This window comes from Dysidea avara, chromosome 13, assembly GCF_963678975.1.
Source record: "Dysidea avara chromosome 13, odDysAvar1.4, whole genome shotgun sequence".
In the NCBI taxonomy this organism is placed as follows: domain Eukaryota; kingdom Metazoa; phylum Porifera; class Demospongiae; order Dictyoceratida; family Dysideidae; genus Dysidea; species Dysidea avara.
Genome location: NC_089284.1, coordinates 4526422 through 4550043, shown reverse-complemented (window position 1 = coordinate 4550043; position 23622 = coordinate 4526422). Strand labels below are relative to the sequence as shown.

The following is a 23622-nucleotide window of genomic DNA, read 5'->3' as shown; positions in this document are numbered from 1 at the left end:
ACCATGTTGGCTTGGAGAAAATAAACTGTTAGTGAGCATGTGGTGTGTGATATGATCTTTAATGATTGACTCCAATATTAGAGATACTCTAATAGAGCAGTCAATTACTCTAATAAAGCAGTCACAATGTTCATGAGGCAGTGTAGCTTACCTATGAAGCTATAAATAGGATTTTATTATTCAGTTACATAACAGACGTGATATATATTTGGTAAAGGATAGCTAACTAGTTATTATTGTTGTGACCTTTTTTTTTTTTTTTTGGTCTTCAACTGTTTTTCAGCAAGGTGCCCCCCCCTCTTTCCAAACTCTGGATCCGCCCCTGCTGCCTGCCCCCCCTCAAGAAATTGCATACAAGATCGAGATACTCTAATAGAGCAGTCAATTACTTTAATAAAGCAGTCACAATGTTCATGAGACAGTGTAGCTTACCTATGAAGCTATAAATAAGGATTTTATTTTACATAACATACGTGATATAGCTAATATATTTGGTAAAGGATAACTAGTTATTATATTGCTGTGACTTTTTTTTTTTTTTTTTTGCTCTTCAACTTCAGCAAAGTGCCCCCCCTCTTTCCAAACTCTGGATCCGCCCCTGAAGTCACCGCGTTTCAGTGTCTTAAGTCTGAAGTTTAAGCCCGCGGGCCTTCTCCCCACCAGGATGACGACGACCACAGTACAGACGACAACATCGCGCTTCAGTTCGTCTGATGTAAGACAAACCGTAATGGTGTGCTCTAATTATAAATGGCGATGTAGGTGGAGGATATTAGACGGGCTATCAATGTCATCAACCAATCCATTGAGAAGATCAAGCGAAACAACAGTGTTATGTTAGAGACACTGTCAGGTGGGTGTGTTTGTGTTGTGAGTGGAATTGTTGACATTGATATGGCTTCATAGCTGAAACTGAGAGAAAATGAAGAGCTGAGTCAGCAAGTCAAGCAGCTATCACAGAAGGTTCACAGTGGACTAAAACGTATGTCAAAAGTGATGTTGAAAACAGTGTTGCCAGATGATTTGCTCCAAATGTTCATGTGAAAAAATAAATTTGTTCATAAAAGTTCATAAATCCATAGTCACTTTCTGAAAACTAGCCTACACATTATAAATAGGTGGATCTCTGGGTTAGTAGGGCACTGAAGAGAAAAAAAAAAAAAAAAAAAAAAAAAAGGTTACCACAAAAGTTCATAAAAAGTTCACAGATTACTCCAGGTTCATAAAAAGTTCATAGATTATTTCAAGTTCACAAACCAGCCAAAAATTCATAAAAAGTTCATAGATTATTTCAGGTTCACAAACAAGACAAAAAGTTCATAAATCTATGAACTTTATTCACAGCATGGCAACACTGGTTGAAAATGAAATAATACTACCTTTCTATTACTATTTCACTACAAACGTGTGTATGACTGACCCTGTCTCCCAGCTAGCTGTAATTTCCTTAATATACCCACAAAAGGTTTTGTTTTAGGTATCAGGGTGTTTAAATAAGCTATGTGGTCTTATTGGTTATTACATGTCCATATTTTAAAGGTTGTGTGTGTATCAAAAATTTTGATTTCTGAAGTTGTGCATAATAGGGTCAGCTGTCCGAATAGACAATGTTAACAGACATCAAAAATATGTTCCTGTTCAATGTGATGAACTACTTCAAGTCCATGGTGACTGTTAGACAAGACTCACTATGCCAGTAGAGTTGTACCAATAATCAGGTTGGTGATCAGTAGAGGCCAATAATAGATTTTGAAATATTTTTAGTGGGTCAAGCTGTGCTACAAATGAGCCAAATTTCAAGGTTGTGTGTAATTACAATCCATGAGTTACTAAATGTTTTTGAGTATCCAGCTCAGTGCGTACACACTATAGTTACATGGAACAAATGCACTAATTCACTAACCACCACATGGCATCATAACTCACCCATCAATAAACTTTTGTCTGTCTATAAGCTATTGTGTGTTTTGTAGCAAGATGTGCTAGCACTGCCCATAGGGGTCCCATTTTTGGGATAGTTTTCTCTGAATTCTTCCTGAGGTGGTTGGCATTTATTATGTAATTGCACAAACTATGTTCTTTTAGTTAAATCATTCTTTGAGTTGAAAGGTAGTCTATGTTATGCATCAATGGTGCCAACAGTCGACTGGAAGAGGCATGGTGGTGGACATGAATACATATATGCATGCGCAACACCAAAATGGGACAAAACCAGCTATGGAATGGGTTACGCTGTAAGTAAACTGCATAGAATAGTTATTTGAAATGTAAGGCATCTTATTAAAGAGTCGATTGGGATTCCACTGTTTGTTCAGGCCGGAAGTTTAGACTTTGCTGTTGGGTAACTTCCTTGTGGTTATTGTTATGTAAACATAAACAGTGTAGTTTAGCTTCTTGATTTATTTATAGTGAGTAGTTTGATATGTGGTGACTCTGTATTGGATGGTTAGTATGGAAATACAGTCCATAGCTGAGAATTTGGCTGTGAATGGCCTTTTGATGGCTGAATTCCTGGCAACTACACTGGCCGAATTGCCAAATCACATCATCTTATTATCCTTAAGAACTACTTGATAGCCATACTTCAAAATGCTATGAAATAAGGAACTTGATTGTGTTGTTTTTGTTTACTAACCACAGCAAAGTTATTACATGGAAAAGTATATACTTGCATGGGTAAAAACCAGCCAGAACAAACAGCGGAATTGCAACTAAATGTCTACAAAGGTTCCTTACACTTTATAGAACTCTGTATAGTTTACTTACAGTGTGATCCATTTCATAGCTGGTTTCTTCACCCATTTCTGGTGTTGCACATGGCATACATATATGTGTGCAGTCTGGGATAAAGCAATTGAGGGTTGTCTCCACCTGTCTCCATTGATGTATGTAATAGTGTCTTCTCGGTAGATTTAACTCACCTACAGTGCAGCTTTATTCCAACGTCACTCGAGCAAGTTGCTCGTGATTAAATAACTTGCTAATTAAGGGGCATGGCTACCATTTCCCTCACGGGTCTTCATCCCTCAAGTCATAATATGAAGACTCGCAAGCGAAACAGCTGCCATGCCCCTTAATTAGCGAGTTATTTAATCACGAGCAACTTACTTGAGTGACGTTGGATTAAAGCCGTACTGTATTATAATAACAAACACTTACTGCAATTTACATAATAATTGTGCACTAGTCCGGGAAGGATCCAGTTTTCCCAGAAATGGGACCCCTATGGACGTGTCCGTTTTAGCAGTAGCACATCTTGCTATGAAATGTACTAAACAGTTTGTAGTAAAGCTAGATTTTATTCCTTGCCTGATTTATAATCCATGCCACAATATGGTGGCTACAGCCGTTTATGGATTAGTTAAGGACACCTTGGGATCACATGATTTTCTGTCAGTTTACATGCTATAAGGGATATTTAGGGACCTTTATTAAGTGTCCAGATTGTGTGGATGGGGTGGATCTAGGATTTCAGAAGGGGGGGTGCTAACATAATGGTTGGTTGGCTAAGCAAAGCGACAGCTGGTTAATACAGCTAGCTATAGTGTGCGAAGCACACTCAGCATGCTCTATCTAGAGGGTCCGGGGGCATGCCCCCACAGAATTTTTTTTGCAAATTTAGCCTATTCAGTATTAAAATTTGGCAATATTTTTGACTGAAAAATGATGCCACTTTGTTTAAGTGATTCACAATGCTTTCACAATGCTTGTAAAGCATTGTGAGTCACCTAAGTGTAATAATGATGAAATGACACCATTATTCCAGAACAGTTGTAATAGCTACTAGCTGTCATATAAGGGCACAGCCAGTAACTGACTAAAAATATATTCTTTACATAAAGAACAGGAAGGAGAAGGATGCAGCTACACATGATCAATACTTGCCATTAATTTTGTGTTGAAATACCTTAATTTAGCAGTACATTAAATTTAGCAATTTTAGATTATTATTTTTTTCTAATTGACTACATCAATTCACAAATTAATAAATTTATATGGTAAATCCATCAATATACAAGACTGCTAAATTTAGTGTATTGCTTGGCTTAAGGTATAGCTAGTGTGCTTTACAGTCTCATTGCTCAAACTATAGCGTCCAAACAGTAACAATGAAGAGAGGGCTTGAGAGGGCAAGTATACACTCACCATGCAGTGTGTAGAGTACACATACGTAGAATTTTCCAGCTAGGGGGTCTGGAGTGATACTCCCTCTGGAAATTTTTGGAATATACTATCACAAGATTGAGTCTGGAAGCTATTTTTAACCAAATATTTTATTGTAGCTACTGAAAGATTGTGGGGGTACAAGATGGATGAGTTCATTTGTAAGCAATTTTAGAAAAACAGAACTGCACTTTTAAATGCTATTGGATTGTAAGGCAATACATAATAGTGGATTGTCAAAGACATACACGGGATTGGATCTTTAAGGTCACTGTAGAGATTTAAAATGCACACAAAAATAACTTCAACTTTGTATATAGCCACAAACTGTTCTGTTACTATTTCAACTGATCTGACTTTTTACAACTATATGGCCCCATGCACCATATTATTTTTTTATAACCAGTCTAAAGTCACTTACATATACAACTAGTTTTCGCCAAGACTAACCCCCTTATAACGTGACAGCATAAATACTGTGGTATCATTTGAGCTTATGAATTTGAGCTTCAAGGGGTTTGGGAGTGCAAACCCTGTATGACATTTTTATTTGATGCTAGATTCAGATAAATGCAGCATGGAACTTTGGTACTGAAAGCAAAAACAAACAGTTCTCAGATAGCTACTACACCCTTGTTAACTGTATACATGCTAAGAAATTAACTGCTTTACTTAAGCATGTTAACCCAAGCATCAATGTAGCAACAACTGAAAATACCCACTATAATATTAAACTATGTGATAGAAGTTGTTCTCTGAAAGTGATTAGTATATGGCAGGATGTTTGGAGCAATGGTAAGACAGCATTGTACAGGTCAAGAAAATACACTGACAACTTCTTGAAAACAACATTACGATGGATGTTCTATTAGAATATTTCGATTTTTAGCACCTTTTATAGGTTAAGTCTCACACCAAAAGTATATAATTTAGTGATTCTAAGTAAAGATTAGCCATTCTCCCTTCTCTTTCCATTTTTTTATTGCCCATGCATATGTATAAGATGCAAATGCATCTATACTGCAACTTCTAGAAGCTTCTTAGCTTGCACATGATAAAATTTTGAAGGGGGGTGCTTCAGCACTCCCCCCCCCCCCTAAATCCGCCCTTGTTTAATTCCCAAAATTATTTAATAGTGTTAAATTATTTAATAGTGTTAGATGATAACAAAGAGTCCCTGAATTGAGCTGTTTTCCAAGATTTGAACTTGTAAACTTGACCTACCCTGTTTAGGTTTCTATACATTTCCTGTTAATTTGCAGCAGTGGTATGTTCATTTTATCAATTAACAAACCATTTACAGTTACTGCCGTCATTTCTTTTTGTTTACTGATTCTTCTCAGTATCTTACACACAAGCAAGAAGTGTGATGCTGCTATCAGCTCTCCGAGCTTCTCTGGTACAGTGCATTGTGGAGCACACTTGTTGGCAGCTAATTCATACATTTTTTTTCAGGGCAATGGCAAGCTAGCTATAGAGGGTAATGATATTAAAGTGCATGTTATGGCCAGAAGTGCAAAGGCTTGGAAATAGCCAACACCTGAAGACAAATTATTTTATGATAAGGAAGATGTTCTACGTATCATTAAACCACCAAGTGTTGCTGGTAATCGTCGACAATTTGTATTTACAGACAAGTAGTTACTTTTTTGTACTGTTTTTTACTATTGCTATGTTCAACAATGCTTACAATTACAATTTACATATTGCTCAGTCACACAGGTACGTCCGTCACGGGTTTTATGTACGTCCATCACAAAGTTTAATCATTCATTTTTCAAATATTGTGGTTTAGGTGCTGAACACTACTTCTATGTATTGGCTTCAACATACATTAAATGCTATGTACGTCCATCACAAAGTTTAATCATTCATTTTTCAAATATTGTGGTTTAGGTGCTGAACACTACTTCTATGTATTGGCTTCAACATACATTAAATGCAAGAACAATATTTTTAGTAAATTCACAGTTTCACATTTAAACTTTCCTACTCGACATATTTACTTTTTTCTGCGTATGTCTGTCGCAGCTATTTATTCAAGCCTAACTCCTCCCCTGTATTACAACAATCTGACTTGTAGGTTTAAAATTAGAATTCTACTTACTTTCCGACCTGTTGGACATATTTCAGATATGAGTTCAAACATAATATAGGTATCAAACAGTGGAAATGCAATATTTTAACTGTGCTAACTCAGGGGTAGCAGCTATCTTGGAAATGTGTTTACCATGCACAAGGTTGTTTACCGACACATAGAGAGGTCCCCTACAACTTCCCATGTACTGGATAGAAGTTGATGGGATATATCGCATTACCCAATAGCATCCAGCTCACAAGCAACCACTAAATAAATTTAGACACTTAACACAACACAAAAATGATTGCAAAAAAGTACTCTGATTATTTATCAGCCAATTTATGTCTCTTTGGCATATTTTGCAATTGAGTTAACTCCTCGTTCATTTTTGCAAGCTTTTCCTCGTAATACTTCTTCAGTTTCTCAATTTCCTTCTTCTGTTCCTCCATTTCTTTCTTCTTCTGTTCCTCCATTTCCTTCTTCTGTTCCTCCATTTCTTTCTTCTTCTGTTCCTCCATTTGTTCCTCCATTTCCTTCCTCTGTTCCTCCATTTCCTTCTGATGTTGTATCTTGAGTAGCTCAATTTCAGAATATGCACCAATTAGTTCTGTTGGAACAATCAATTCAAGATTTGAGGGTATTGTAAAACAACACTGGCTGGCCTTTCCAAGTAGAAATACGGTACAGATAGCACAAATGAATTTAATAAGATCTCCTTTTAAAAAGTCATCATGGTTGGTTTCAAAAATTGGTAATACTAAGGCCTGTACTCCAAATTTGGTAGGGGACTCACTGTTGGATGAATCATTGCTGTTCTCAATGTACGGAAAAAGAACAACTCTGAATTGAATAGTCGTCTTATATTCGTTAAGTATTAACGCAACTCCTGTTCCAGACACACTTCCTTTTGACCGGGAATAATAGCCAATGGCTTGACCTACCGTATCCAGTAGTAGGTCTGATGTACGTTTTGTTTCTATTACAACTAATGGTACGTAGGCATGACCGTCCAGAATTGTCTTCATCAATCTCCAGCAAATGTAATCATATCTGCTTCCACTTGACGTACTTAGTGTATCAGTAGCAGATACATCACTTTCTTCCATCGTTAAACAATATCCAAAACTTCGGCATAACATAAGTATTATTGGGTTGGCATATGCAAACCTAACCCCAGCTTCATTACGTGTGCCACCCTTGAGGATTAGAGTATGCTCCATAATATCGGCAATACAATGCGTAACATATATAAGTGGATGTTGGTTGCAGTATTCGTTCCATGGTCCACACAAACAAGATTCAAATTTGTCTAATACTACAGTTGGATGGCAATGGTCTTGAAGTAATGTAACATCTATAACAGCAAAATGATCAGTATTCAATTTTAAGCTCTCCTTGAATTCTGATTCTTCCTGGTATTTCCCACAAGTAATTTTACTTGCTGCGACCGAGGCTGCGTCTCTCTTTTTAAACATCTTTGCGGTAGGATGAACGTAGAGCAGGGATTTACCTTTCCACGTTTCAATAATCTCCTTTATTTCATCGCTGAAGTACTCCTTCTTCGTATCCATGTTTTAAACACTGAAGTTTTTCGTTCGAATAATTGGTATCCAGTATAAATAGCTAATGCTTGATTATTGTGATGCTGTTTGGACACCTACATCTGTGCTACTTACAAAGCGTCTGGAACGCATACGTTCTCGTTTTTTGAAAGGTATTTCAGCTTGCTCTTCTTATGTCAAGTTAACACTAGCAGAGGCCAGAGAGGGGATGTCAGAGATGAAATTTAATTTTAAGGTCCTCTCCGACATGTTGGAATCAGTCAAAAAATCAAAATCTAGCTGTCAAGTAGTCTGGCGTAGCCGACCCGCGCGCGTAGCTACTAGCGCGGGTCAGCTACGCCAGACTAGCTGTCAAGGTCAAGTAGTATAACAAAAATTCAGTAAAACGAACCATTTACAACATATAATGCTGGAATCAGTCCAACTAGGTAGTTATACGTCTTTTCTTTATTATGCACTTGTCAATTTCATGCCCCCCACCCCCGGGGGGGATACAGGGGATTTGACAAATCGTGTTGTCAAATTCCCCACTACTGGGGAAAAATCGGCTGTCAAATCCCCACTATGTCCCCACCGTCATAGTAGGGGATTTGACAACACCTCAAGGATGACTAAGCGCATATTTCATGCATGCGACTAGTACTGTAGCTAGTAAGTGCGATTTTATTGTTTAGAAATGCAACTACCGAGCCGAAATCGGTCAGTGAATTGGACAACTGTCAATTTCCCCAGGGGTGGGGACAAGAAGTAATGTCAAATCCCCACCTGGGGTATGGGGACGCCCGGGGGTGGGGGGCATGAAATTGACAAGTGCATTACAGAGGACCAACCAATGCCACTGAACCCCATGCAGTTGCCAGGACTGAGGACGAGACGTGGTACGTTAATGTGTTTGAGAGACATCTGCTGTTAACTATTTAATTGTTTTGTACAGCAGAGAAGAGGAAGCAAGAAGAGCAGACAGGGCAAGGTAAAGATTGTGAGATAAGTACAGATACATTGTATCCACAGGCAATGACATGAATGCAGAGGATACACCCTGTGTTTGCCATGCATGTCTGTAGTTATATGTAGTCAGTTTATCTGTTTTTTTCCCCGAAGGAATAGTGGACCATGCTGAAACGTGCCATAACAACCCAGTCTCAAAAGATGAAGTTAGAATCAAGTTGACGAAAGTACTTCCAATGCCATCCAGTATTCCAAATGCCTCTTGAAGAAGGAAGCTGGACTGTAATCCCAATTTGTAGAATTGCTGATATAGCTAGTGAAATGAAGATGCTTGGACATTATTATGTTATATCACAGCAGGTGTAACAACATCACTGATAACGGATTGATGCAAGTTGTAACCACCTGTCGTTTACAGCATCTACTAACCAAAGCATGTCAGGGTATTACTGATACAGGTGTGTGTTGTTTGGCACAACATTTGTTGTCATTAGTGAGGCTGGATTTATCTGGATGCATGAACGTCACTAATAAGAGCCTAGAGACATTACAAGAGAGTTTAATGCATAGAAAGGATGAGACCCAATTGTTGGAGGGACACTGATTAGTATGAAGTCAGCTTATCAGTTTGCAACAACCACTGGAGCATTAGTGTGTCACAATGACATGTCTATCCCATCACTGGCTGCTGACTATGATCCATTCCTTGATATGTCTCCACTGACTTAAGATAGTTGGGTGACAAGGCACCGACACATGAGAAAAGAAGGGGCCATACAAGTAGCAGCTGGTAAAAAGAAATGTGATTACTACCTGCCAGATAATGACTCTATCACAACAGTAGAAGCACTGTATTTGTACCGTTGATATTTGTACCGTTGAATATTATTGTTATTTTTGTTGTTACAGTAAAGTGGCAATGAAGCAAAACTAATTTTGTAGTCATTGTGTTTAGCTTGAAATTTAACACTATAGATCAATCCCGACATGTTGGAATGACTCCATAAATATGAATATCAATTAAAAAAGTAATCTACATGTCAAGTAGTGAAAAGGAGCTTTGGATGTTGGAATGAGTCCAGAATTATGAATATCAATTTCTAGATGTCAAGTAGTATAAAGGATAGTTTCCAACATGTCGGAGAGTGACTAAACATTACCATTAAAATGTAAAGCTTTGTTTTAAATACATTATACCCTTTCTGACATATCGGAATTAGTACAAAAGAACATGTTGGAGAGACACTAGTATTGGATGAATGCCATTCTGGGTGGCCATTCCTCTTGGAACATTTTCAGATTGTAAACACTTTGAGATAGGATTTTAGGCTATTTCTACTGTGTTGTTACAGGTACTGTAATTAAGCAGCACTTACAGTTTTTAAGAGATAAAATGCGACTGTTTTATTAATAGGGTGGTTGATTAGAGGTCCCAATCTGAACATTTGTACTTTTGCAAATCAATGCAAAATGTTTTTCCAATTGCTTGAATTTAGTTTCTAGAAACCTCAGAAACTCCTAACATAAAGTTTGCTACATGTATACCATCAACTTGAGCCTTCTTGATATGATTGTTATAAAGCAGTGTTCCAATCTGCATGGTCCACTCTGCTCAGTTTGTATCTCTAGGTTAATTCCTATATGTTACTGTAGGAAGAAAATTTTTGTTGGTTTCAAGGGTTAACAGCAAAAAAATTATCATTGAAATATTTAGACCTCCATATATGTGCAGCTTGTGGCAGGAGGTGCAGTCACTGACTGGAGCCGAGTATATAGGAGAACTATTGCAGGACAAGACTAAAGTGATAATTCAGCAAACTTACTGCATGACTAGTACGTATATACATCATCAATTTGATCATGACTGATGCAATCACAATTATGCAGATCCATTGCTATGAAATATATAGAACGAGAGATACATTACTACTATCAAGAGTAAATACCATTATTTACTCTTGATACTATATACTAAACTTATGCATTTATGAATTTAAATGCAAAAGGTTTCTTACAAATCCTATAGCCTTTTCAAAGACATGCACTACTTATCTAAAACAACCATGCTGTCTACCACCGAACACCATATTTATAATTGGTTTGTAAGGCTAGTACCCTTTACAAACCTCCTATGTTTCATGGTCAACTCAATTAAGTTAGCTATCAAACAATAAAACCTCTAGCCATATGAGATTTTACATTACTGTAACTTTTTCCATGCCAGTTTCCACTAATTTCCATTTCATTCAATTCACTGTATGCATGAATGCTAGTACAGAATACTATAGTTTACCTCTATAGTATGCAACGTATGGTCTGCCTATAGCTTATTAAATACAGGCGTACACTTGTGTTACTTGCATCTAGTTTCAATATAATTTTGTACAATATTTGGAATATTTCCAACATGACGGAAAAAACACGAAGCTGTTTATTTGACACACACACACACACACAGAGTCAGAAACTGCTAAGAGAAATTTACATCATTATAGTAAAGATTAGTTGCTCTCCGACATGTTGGAAGTGATTCTTTCTATTGCTCCAATTGCATTTAGTTTGAATAGAATTTTCTACAATATTTGAATAGCTTCCAACATGTCGGAAGTTTCAGCGCAGTGTGCATGATATAATCAAAACTTTATGTTGTCATAATATTAATATTATCATTTTTGTTGATTTGTCCAATTTGCAGGGAGTCAATAAACATGCGATAAATATTTTCCTATCTTTATGTTTCAAACAAACAGTTGTGATATCAACTTCCAGTGGTGCAGCTAGTGCTTCTGACTCTGAGATGAACAGAAAACAGCTTTGCAAATGTGTAAATCAGTTAGAGTTACAGGCTTCACAGAAGCAGAAGCAGTTGAATATGTGTTGAAAACAAATGAAGCACGACATACGAAAATAACATATAGTGTTGTTGAACAACTTTGCGGGAGAAATCCTTACCTATTGTCTCATGTTACTTCAGCAGAAAATAGATTTCACTTCTCCAGAATTGTTAATGATAAGGTGAATGGTTATATACAGGATAACCTCGGCTTAGTGACAAATAATCCTTCAACTAAAATTTTCCAACATGTCGGAGAGCAACTAATTTTTACTATGGTGATGTAAATTTCTCTTAAAAGTTTCTGACTACTGTGTGTATGTCAAAAGATTTGTCTGCTTTGTGTTATTTCCGACATTCCAAATTTTGTAAAAAATTTTATTCAATAGAAAGAATCATTTCCAACATGTCGGAGAGCACAAATTTAGCAGTTTACTTACATTCCGACAAGTTGAACATATTCCAAATATTAGTATAAACCGTGGTCCTCTCTGACATGTTGGAATGGGCTTAGAAACTGTGAATGTTAACTGAAAACTGAATCTCAATGTCAAGTAGTTGAAAGGAAATTTCCACTATGTCGGACACAATTATAGTACTGAAAAGCCTTGGATTTCCTTGAAATTTAACACTATAAGTCAATGAATCAATTGAAAACATAATCTACATGTGAAGTAGTGAAAAGTATCATTTCCATCATGTCGATAAAAATGTAAAACTTTGGATATGCATTAAGTATAGCTTAGTTCCGACATGTTGGAATGAGTGTAGAATTAATTGCTAAATAAATCTAGATGTCAAGTAGTAAAAATGATAGTTTCTAATATGTCGGAGAGTGAATAAATAGATATTCATTTACTTATAATGTTAAATTTCAAGGAAATCCAAGGCTTTTCAGCACTATAATTGTGTCCGACATGGTGGAAATTGTCTTTTTAACTACTTGACATTGAGATGCAGTTTTCAGTTACCAACATGTCGGAGAGGACTTACAGTGTTAAGTTTCATTCTAAGCTTTGGATTTCCTTACACTATAGGTCAATAAGTATGATATTCATAATTCTGGAGTCATTCCAACATGTCGGGATTGACCTATAGTGTAATGTCCGACATGGTTGAAATTCAGATTTAGTTGTCAGTTACCAGTCTAAGCCCATTCCAACATGCCAGAGAGGACTTATAGTGTTAAGTTTCATTAATACTAGTTGAAACTTATGCTAATATTTTCACTACTTCACAAGTAGATTACTTTCAATTGATAATTCTGGAGTCATTGCAACATGTCGGGATTGATAGAGTTAAATTACAGTACTATACTAATGTATTTGTTGTTAGTTTTCAGTTTAACATTCCAACATGTCGGAGAGGACCTATAGTGTTAAGTTTTTTTATTATCAAACTTTCAGGGTTTTTTGAGGTTTCCAGAACTGGTCAAGTATATTTTGCAGGCTAGCTGCTAAGGTATATGTCTATGTAAAATCCTGGCAGGGTCATCAGTGCCCCCAAAACCCATTTAGGGCTATATGTAATACATTTTGAGATTGTTTGCAAATCAGCAAAATTTTCATTTTAAGCTATATTACTCAACCTCAAAAAATATTTAGGCTATGCAGTATAATAATACCAGTGGTGGAGAACAGTACTAGTGGGGGGCAGTCATTTGGGGTGGCTGTAAGTTACAAAGTGTTTAAAATCATTAGCTGTACCATAGTGTGTTTTGCACACTAACATGCTTCAAAATACCATGGGGGTCTAGGGGCATGCCTCACTGAAAGTGTTGTGAGATTGAATCTGAGAGCATGCATTTTCAGTGCTACATGTGACTTGAATAGGATACTCATATAAATATTATGGCAATGACTATCATTAAGATACTGTACAATTAGAGACATCAGTGAAGGAATTTAATTTCAGATAGACTCATGCTCTCATGAAGACATATATTGAATTAATCAGGACCAACTTTTTATGATTCCGCTGAATGTTCTATTAGAGTAGTTAGGTGACTGCTCTATTAGAGTATATTGATCTCATGCACTGAAATCAAGCAAAGTAAGTTGGCTAATGACTACAACAATATGGTTGCTTTACTTTGGCAACTGGGCATTGGAAAAGGTGAGGGGGCACTGCCCCTCCACTTGTAAAAGTGGGGGCAGTTGCTCTCCCCCCTCCCCCTCCATTTCTCCGCCCCTGAATGCTATACACATTTAGGGGGCATCTCCAAACTGATTTTGGTACACTTAACGTCATAATGACGCTAACTTCAGACTCCCCAAAAAACACATCATGGGCTGAACCCCCTCAACGTCATTATGACGTTAGGCGTACCAAAGTCAGTTTGGAGATGCCCCCTTCAATAACCTCATACAGTTTAGTCACCCAGAATATAAACCTAAGCTAATGGCAGAATGAACACCATTACTGACACCAACCATGATAAGAATAAAGCACTAGTTACATATTGACTAAATTACAAGACCATGCAGGGGCAATGAAGCATGCAGGTCACACCGGCACTAAGGGGGCCATGCAACTTTGATAGTGAAATTTACCATAGATAAGGTATATATTATCTATGAATTTACACAGTGGAATTTGAAGCATATACAATATATATAGTTGTTGTTCTTGGGGGTCTGGGAGCTTTCCCTCAGGAAAATTTTCAAATTTTAGAAGCCCTGAGAGCCTATTTACAAAAGGAAATGTATAAAGGGACTGTTCTATTAGAGTAGTTGACTGTTTTATTGCATACAGTGACTGACTGCAGTAACAATCATTTCTTGCTAGCAGTTTTTAAAAAGCGCGGGGGGGGGGGGGGGGGGGGGGCATTGCCTATGTGTATCAGTATATAGCTACATGCAGGCTACATTAACACAATTGATAATACGCAGGCCATAAAGTGAGGGGGCCAGGCCAGCTGTAAGTTGAAGACCAAAAAAAAAAAAAAAGGTCACAGCCTGCTGACAATAGCTGCTCTCCACCAATTACATCTCCTTATTTATAACTATATACACATACGTAGCTAAGGAATTTGCTACACTGCTTCTCTGAATACTGTGACTACTCTATTAGAATATCCTGATCCTGACTGTTCTATTAGAGTATCTCGATCTTTTCTTGCAAACAGTGTCCCAAAAAGTGGGGAGGCCATGGCCCCCCTGCCTATGGAATGCAAATATAAAGCAAAGCCTCTGGCAGCCATGCGAAACATAGCTATTGCCGCCCAGTGAACCAGCACTGGGATGCCTGTGCACCACTCAGGTATACTTGAGCCTTGTGCAGGCAAATCCTCCTGGGGCAGGGCTAGTAACCTGCAGGAGGACTGTCCATGCAGGTCTCACGGAGAGAGGTCACGGAACCTAAAGTTCCACAACAACCCCAACACCAAGCGAGACAAGTGTATAGTTGGGTATTTGCTTCCCCAGTTTACACCAGGTACCCATTGATGTTACAGCTGGATCATGATGGGATGGGCTGCTTCCCCAGTTGACACCAGGCCACTTGCAGGTCCCCATTTAAACAGCTGGGTAGACTGGAGCAATGTGAGTAAAGTTTCTTGCTCAAGGAAACAACAACAACACCAAAGTGGCTCAACCGGGAATCAAACCTGGGACCTTTTGATTACCAGGCATAAAGTGAATACATGCATTTACTTTATGAGAGTATTGAATGACATGCTGTTACAGTGCTTGAAACATTCTATATACCTCCAATGCCTCACTGCTTCCTTTTGTAGGTTTCTGCTGCTTAACTATCAATTCACTTAATATAATTGCTAATAGAACAGCCATGCACAATACAATATAATCACTACTCCAATGTCATCAATTGACAATGCTGCTTTTTTAATCAGATGCCCTGATAGAACTTTATGTGCATGGATGGAGTGAGAAACGGTTGATTGGCTCAACATCCTGCATGGGCAACCTAAAACAGAATAATTCACAAGTTTAATCAATTGTCACATAATTATACACTTTACCATCAAACATGCATGTTCACAATAATAGACTAACTAATTTTCTATAGGTTAACGGTACTAATAAAGTGTATATACTTTGCAAAGCATGTATAGCATAGACTTTGTTACATAACTATAAGAAAATCAGATGATGCTTTCAAAATTCAAACCTGACTATATAGGCCCAATTATTGAAAAAGATATTCAACTAAAGTCTTATGTCTTTCATTCATATCAACCAAAGTTAATTGTGCATGTACTAGATATGCATCCTTCCACTAAACCTAAATCATCTTCATGCCCGCCCCTCTATAACTGTGTCTCCTAGATCCACCTTTGATTAATTTCTATATAAAGAAACTTGCTATTATGTGACTGAAACCAGACTTCCACACACATCCACATTTATGACTTTAAAGGACCATAACTTATTGTAGGAGAATTTCATTACTTTCAAATTTTGAGCTGTTATTAATTGTACAATGCAATGAAACAAATGTGTGAAAATTTTAGGTCAATAGCATACAAAGTGATCGAGTTACATGCAAGTGGTTAAAGTCATGCAAAGAATTGAATGTACATGTGCACACGGAAGCTTGCATGGTTTTTGTCAAATCTGCACGGCCACATATACTGATTGACTCAAATTAAGAGTGTACTATATATAAGTAGCTATATAGCTAAACACCTTAAATAACACATGGTTTCCAGAAAGTGAAACCCCAGCATGGTTACATGTATGTGTATCATATAGGGAATAGCTGGTTTTCATGTGCACCTGCATGGCTGGCACACTGATATATGAGCTGAAGAAAAATCTCTCCCAGAGACTTTGTGCACATTGTTAGTCATCAGAGTATCCACAAGGTAGTTTGATCCATTTGCTAGTCATGCACATACATTTGTTCTGAGAGGTCATCAACTGCGCCATGTAGAGGGTGCTGTTAAGAGGGAAGGACACAAATGAACATAGCTATATTGGACAAACATCTCAGCTGAAGAAATCTATCAACAGGTATAAGTTGCCATTATAATGAAAGTGATTGATTATGCCTGTCCATGGCGATATCATGCATTGTTGTACATGATGATGACGATGTGTGGTGCATGCAATTCCACTGGTTGTTTGCTGTCGCACATGTGTGTATGTGTGCGTGCGTGCGTGCATGCATGCATGTATATGTGCTAGCCATGCAGGAAGCTACAGTTATACATCATGTCACCACGCATGCTCTCCATTACATTGTAGCATAGTGGCATAGCATTCAACATAGCATACATTGGGCAGGTGGCACTGTCTACTCTAAGAGTACAGTGGAATCTAACACTTAAAATGACTGTTCTATTAGAGTATAATATACATATTTGTAGCATCAGTGGCCCAGTATAGTACAGTAGTGCTGAGCTCTGGCTATGCTCCTGCTAAATAAATGACTGGGAAACCAGTCAGTACATGATACGTTCAAACTGGGGGAACACGTTGGAAACCAGTCAATCTGTATCCCCTGGAATACACCATGCAGTATGAGTTTTACATTGGGAAATGAAATGATCTGCCGGCTGGTTGACAGATTTCTTCAGGTTGGCTGTTAGTTTAACCCCTTCTGTTTTACATGGCCACCACATGATGTCGGTTGTGCTGAATAGCAAACTCTAGCTGCAACAATGCCAGGACACCTACAGCTAGACTACATGCTGAGTGCAAGCATAGGCATTGCAGTTATTTTGCCGCCCCCACACAAACCGTCTGGCACGCGACTGCCTATTTTTCACGCTGATGCATGCACGCATCATAGATAATATGGGGTGTCTATTATCTATGCCATTATGAAGTATTATGGATGTACAGGCATAAGCCTTTGTCCTTATATGCATGTACAGGCATAAGCCTTTATCCTTATATGGATGTACAGGCATAAGCCTTTATCCTTAAAATACAAATACAAATTTTTACGAAATAAAATAAGCGCGTCTAAAATAATTAGCATTCTTAAATTTTCGCAGATAAATGAGCGGAAGCGGCACAGCGCCGACCCCTAGCGCTATGAAGGACAAACTAAGTCAGTTATTAGTGCAAGTAAGTTACCGCGTTTCTGTCTTAAGTCTGAAGTTTAAGCCCGCGGGCCATTTCCCCACCAGGATGACGACGACCACAGTACAGACGACAACATCGCGCTTCAGTTCGTGGAGGAAGGGGACAGCAGCGCTTTCATGCAGGGATTCTTCTCTAATGTAAAGACTACACCATAATGGTGTGCTCTAATTATAAATGGCAATGTAGGTGGAGGATATTAGACGGGCTATCAATGTCATCAACCAATCCATTGAGAAGATCAAGCGAAACAACAGTGTTATGTTAGAGACACTGTCACACGAAGGTAAGTATGGTGTGTTGTGAGTGGAATTGTTGACATTGATATGGCTTCATAGCTGAAAAGAGAGAAAATGAAGAGCTGAGTCAGCAAGTCAAGCAGCTATCACAGAAGGTTCACAGTGGACTAAAACGTATGTCAAAAGTGATGTTGAAAATGAAATAACACTTAGCTACCTTTCTATTACTATTTCACTACAAACGTGTGTATGACCCTGTCTCCCAGCTAGCTGTAATTTCCTTAATATACCCACAAAAGGTTTTGTTTTAGATATCAAGGTGTTGAATTAAGCTATGTGGTCTTATTGGTTAATACATGTCCATATTTTATAGGTTATGTGTGTATCAAAAATTTTGATTTCTTAAATTGTACCTGGCCTTTGCATAACAGGGTCAGCTGTAATAGACAATGTTAACAAACATCGAAAATATGTTCCTGTTCAATGTGATGAACTGCTTCAAGTCCATGGTGACTGTTAGACAAGACTCACTATGCCAGTAGAGTTGTATCAATAATCAGGTTGGTGATCAGTAGAGGCCAATAATAGATTTTGAAATAATTTTAGTGGGTCAAGCTGTGCTACAAATGAGCCAAATTTCAAGGTTGTGTGTAATTACAATCCATGAGTTACTAAATGTTTTTGAGGATCCAGCTCAATGCGTACACACTATAGTTACATGGAGCAAATGTACTATTTCACTAACCACCACATGGCATCATAACTCACCCATCAATAAACTTTTGTCTTGCTATAAGCTATTGTGTGTTTTGTAGCAAGATGTGCTAGCACTGCCCATAGGGTCCCATTTTGGGATAGTTTTCTCTGAATTCTTCCTGAGGTGGTTGGCATTTATTATGTAATCACACAAACTATGTTCTTTTAGTTAAATCATTCTTTGAGTTGAAAGGTAGTCTATCAATGGTATCAACAGTCGACTGGAAGAGGCATAGTGGACATGAGTACATGTACGCATGCGCAACACCAAAATGGGACAAAACCAGCTGTAGAATGGGTTACACTATAAGTAAACTGCATAGAAAAATGTAAGGCATCGTATTAAAGAGTCGATTGGGATTCCGTTGTTTGTTCAGGCTGGAAGTTTAGACTTTGCTGTTGGGTAACTTCCTTGTGGTTATACATAAACAGCGTAGTTTAGCTTTGTTAGTAAGTAGTTTGATATGTGGTGACTCTGTATTGGATGGTTAGTATGACATGATTTGGAAATTCAGTCAATAGTAGCTGAGAATTTGGCAGTGAATGGCTTATTGATGGCTGAATTCCTGGTAACTACACTGGCCGAATTGCCAAATCACATCATCTTATTATCCTTAAGAACTACTTGGTAGCCATACTTCTAAATGCTATGAAATAAGGAACTCGACTGTGTTGTTTTTGTTTACTAACCGCAATGAAGTTATTACATGGAAAAGTATATACTTGGGTAAAAACCAGCCAGAACAATCAGCGGAATTGCAACTAAATGTCTACAAAGGTGCCTTACACTTTATAGAACTCTGTATAGTTTACTTACAGTGTGATCCATTTCATAGCTGGTTTCTTTGTGATTTGTCCCATTTCTGGTGTTGCACATGGCATGCATATATGTGTGCAGTCTGGGATAAAACAATTGAGGGTTGTCTCCACCTGTCTCCATTAATGTGTGTAATAGTGTCTTCTCGGTAGTACAATAGATTTCTTGAAACTTGAGTGATCTAACTCACCTACAGTACAGCTTTATTCCAATGTCACTCCGTCTCGAGCAAGTTGCTTGCGATTAAATGACTCGCTAATTAAGGGGCATGGCTACCTTTTCTCTCATGAGTCTTCACCCCTCGAGTCATAATATATAATATGAAGACTTGCGAGCAAAACAGCCACCATGCCCCTTAATTAGTGAGTTATTTAATCACAAGCAACTTGTTCGAGTGGCGTTCGATTAAAGCCGTACTGTATTATAATAACAAACACTTACTGCAATTACATAATAATTGTGCACTAGTACGGGAAGGATCCAGTTTTCCCAGAAATGGGATCCCTATGGGCGTGTCCGTTTTAGCAGTAGCACATCTTGATATGAAATGCACTAAACAGTTTGTAGTAGTAAAGCTAGATTTTATTCCTTGCCTGATTTTTAATCCATGCATGGCGGCTACAACCATTTATGGGTTAATTGAAGACACCTTGGGATCACATGATTTTCTGTCAGTGTACATGCTATAAGGGATATTTTGGAACCTTTATTAAGTGTCTAGATTGTTCAGGTGTCCTCATTTTTGAGCGTCCTTGATCCTGATTAACAGGTTCCACTGTAATCAGCATTGGCTGTAATACAGCACAGCATTGGCTGTAATACAGCATTGGGTAGTGAGCCGTTGGATGTATAGCACATTACTAGTCTATTCGGCTGCAGTCCTAGTAACTCTTCAAGTCCATCTGTTGATAATACTGTAGGGATCAACCAGGAGTTACAGACTGAGGATAGTGGACCAGATAGGAACACTGCTAACCATCGTATCAAAAAGGCTCAAGTTGGTGTCATACATGTAACCATTAACATTACTTTATTTGGTGTTGTTCTAGCATGTCAACTTGTCTCGTAAATTTCACGAGATTATGATGGAGTACAGTCAAGTTCAGGAAGACTATCGGGACAAGACTAAAGTGATGATCCAACGACAACTACAGATAACAACTGGTAAACGAGTTAACGAAGATGATGTGGATGAAATGATAGAGAAGGGGAACCTACAAGTGTTTACACAAGATGTGAGTGTGGCTAACATTTGGGGTGTAGCTAATATTTTGTTTTCTAGATATTGGTCAGCACTGCACAACAACGACAGGCATTAAATGAAGTAGAGCAACGTCATCGAGAGATAATGGCCTTGGAACAAGACATTAGAGTAACATAACATGTTTATTGATGGAGCATGGCAACTTTGTTGTTGTTGTTTAGGAACTACACGAGATGTTTGTGGATATGTCAGCTTTAGTACAGGAACAGGTGAGAAAACTGTTGTAGAGAGATCTTAGTAACACAGACCACAAAAATCTCAGTAATAAAGAGAGCGAGTAATATGAGAGCACTATACTGACTCTAAACATTGTTGGAATCGTTGTGTGTGAATAAACTTGTCGCTATGGGGGTCTTCGCAATACATCTATATTTTATAGACAAAGGCCTGAAAACAGAAACCGTGATACCAAAATGTAAAAAAATTGATTTCTAAAATATAAAAACTAAACCTGTGCCCCCCTCACCTAAGGTTTATACCTAAAGCCTTGATACATAAATCACACATGTGTCAGTCAATGAAAATTTGCCAGCTAACTTCACCTACAGTATAAGTTTAATTAGAATTTAATTGATGATCTTTCCCTAAGTTGTGTAATCAAATAGTCAATATATTCAGTCAAGAGTATATAATAGAAACCAAGAGTGTCAAACGGTGTATTAACCCATGATTAATGATTACATAAAATAAATGGATATTTCAGTAATTGTTCGTTTACACAAAATGGTAATTTGAAATGTGTACATGGCAACGGGTCTTTGTTTACCAGTTTTCTATGTTATTCAATTAACAAGGAAAGTGTAGTAAGGACCCAAGATAACTCTAGTTTGCTAAACAACGGTTGCACAAATGAGCAGGTTGCCATGCCGTCAGGGATCCACTTGGCAGGCAACCCTTAATGGCAATATAAACGAACAATTACTGAAATATCTGTGTTACTTCACACAATCATTAATCACGGGGTAATACACCCGTTCAATACTCTTGGTTTTTATTATATACTCTTGATTCAGTGTCATCGTGTAGTCATAGTAAATTTCACCAAAATTTATATTCACGCCTAACTTTTCCTTGGAGAGGGGGGGTAGTGATCCTCTCTCATATTTGTATTAACCAAATCCCCCTCCCTTACCCTACATTCCATTACTTTACCCCCCATGTGTGCCTGTGTAGTCCCTCCCTTACCCTACATTCCATTACTTTACCACCCATGTGTGCCTGTGTAGTAGCACTAGTATACACAGTGGCTTTTATCATACACTACGATAGTAGTGTATAGTAGGGACCACAAAGGAGTAGGCATGGCCCACAAAATAATTTCACCCAAAAAACAGCCTCAATTTCCCCTAACAATGATCAGGTAGTATTGGTTAGGTGAAACTAAGCCCAAACAAGCTTTCAGATCGACCCAAAACGCTTTCAACAAGTTGCTACGGAATTTTATAAATAATTTATTTAACGGAATTTTCTACTGATTGAGTAAGTAACTGACTGACTGATGCCTTCAGACAAGCATAACTCAATAACGGCTAAGGCTACGGGCTTGATTTTCACTGTTTGACGTCGCTTCGGCCCGACAGGTGCCTTTTGGCATACCGCAGTACGTACAATGCATTCTTCGTGGACTTAACCAGTGTCCTCCTTTGTTTACCATTCATCTTTGCTGACAGTGAAAAGTGTCGATTTGGCAATAGCATGTGATGGCTTCCCTTCGTAACGGAATTCGTCCATATTTATCATAGTGGCTATTTTGATATCAGAGGTGCTTTTCAAATAGTTCTTGATTCATACTGCTGTGTAACAGGTTGAACATAGCCGACAAAGAAGCGTAATGGATACTTCACTTTTCAGACGATAAACGATATAACTGGGGCGCGCAGCACCATTTCTTTTTTTCGGTATGCGTGGATTGCAGAGGTGCTTTTCGAACAGTTCTTGATTCGAAGTGCTGTGTAATGGGTTGAACATAGCTGACAACGAAGCATAATGGATACTTCACTTTTCAGACGATAATTGGGGCGTGCGGTGCCATTTCAGATGCGGTATGCGTGAGTTCACCAGTCATAATTATTATTTACAAAAAAAGTTAACAAACAAGTACACAGAAAAATTTGGAATTTTCAACTAGAGTAGGGACCATAATACATCTGATAAAAAGTACTGAAACAAGCTGGAGTAGTGCACGATATTAATTCACAGTAAAAGTATATATAAGAAGTGTTATATCCCAAGATACCATAATGGAAATGCACAGTAGGGATATAGAACTTCTTATAGTTTTACTGTGAATTAATATCGTGCACTACAGCTTGTTTCAGTACTTTTTATTGATGTATTATAGTCCCTACTCTAGTTGAAAATTCCAACTTTTTCTGTGTACTTGTTTACTATTGTAAGAAGTTACAATGTTGCTTGCTACTTCTCAGGGTGAGGTCATTGATCGTATAGAGCACAATGTGGAGAGTGCTGGCCAGCATGTTCGGAAGGGAAGAGAGGAGGTCAAACAAGCAGCCAAGCTAAAGTCATCTACCAACAGGGTAAGTCGCATGTATTGATTTGTAGTAATGATTGATTTTATTTTGTCCAATAGAAAAAAATTTGTATTGCAGGGATATGCATTGCAATTGCAGTGGCTATTTTAATCATCATCGCCATAATAATTGCTGTTACTCAGTCATAATTAACTTGTTTCTTGTTCAATGTGTTGTTTTGAATGAAATTGTTTGTAATATGCAATTACTAAATGACTTAACAGGCAGGTGCAAATGGGTATTACAGGCCCAAGTGATGTTTTGTAATAATGGTAGTCTCGTGTCTAGAGAGCTTTTTCGCTTGTGTGGGGGTGGGGAAATTTCACGCCCCCACACAAAAGAAAAAGCGGTCTGGGCACGAGACTAATGTGTATT

General features: G+C 37.9%; 1 protein-coding gene and 1 long non-coding RNA gene across 3 annotated transcripts; both read left to right on the top strand.

Annotated features, from left to right (window-relative positions):
• The first annotated feature begins 584 nt into the window (after positions 1 to 584).
• On the top strand, positions 585 to 5881 carry LOC136242170 (uncharacterized). Of its 2 annotated transcripts, XR_010694495.1 has the most exons (4): positions 585 to 715; positions 763 to 853; positions 907 to 982; positions 5508 to 5881. It is a non-coding gene; the product is annotated as an uncharacterized lncRNA (long non-coding RNA). The 2 variants fall into 2 exon arrangements; XR_010694494.1 differs by lacking the exons at positions 585 to 715; positions 763 to 853; positions 907 to 982 and adding an exon at positions 1248 to 1718 and having other exon boundaries at positions 5508 to 5563; positions 5620 to 5881.
• An 11610-nt stretch (positions 5882 to 17491) lies between these two features.
• Positions 17492 to 23463, top strand: LOC136242168 (syntaxin-1A-like). The gene is made up of 10 exons (XM_066033587.1): positions 17492 to 17625; positions 17688 to 17780; positions 17830 to 17926; positions 17979 to 18053; positions 20373 to 20449; positions 20502 to 20687; positions 20735 to 20824; positions 20878 to 20925; positions 23143 to 23253; positions 23307 to 23463. Exons 1-10 carry the CDS (start codon positions 17557 to 17559, stop codon positions 23394 to 23396), a joined length of 936 nt encoding a protein of 311 aa, XP_065889659.1. The 5' UTR covers positions 17492 to 17556; the 3' UTR covers positions 23397 to 23463.
• The last annotated feature ends 159 nt before the right edge of the window (positions 23464 to 23622 follow it).

Coding starts and splice junctions, on each gene's coding strand:
- LOC136242168 (XM_066033587.1), top strand. CDS start 17,557: ATGAGCGGAAGCGGCACAGCGCCGACCCCTAGCGCTATGAAGGACAAA. Junction 20,688..20,734: donor TACAAGTGTTTACACAAGAT/GTGAGTGTGGCT, acceptor TTTGTTTTCTAG/ATATTGGTCAGCACTGCACA. Junction 23,254..23,306: donor TAAAGTCATCTACCAACAGG/GTAAGTCGCATG, acceptor TTTGTCCAATAG/AAAAAAATTTGTATTGCAGG.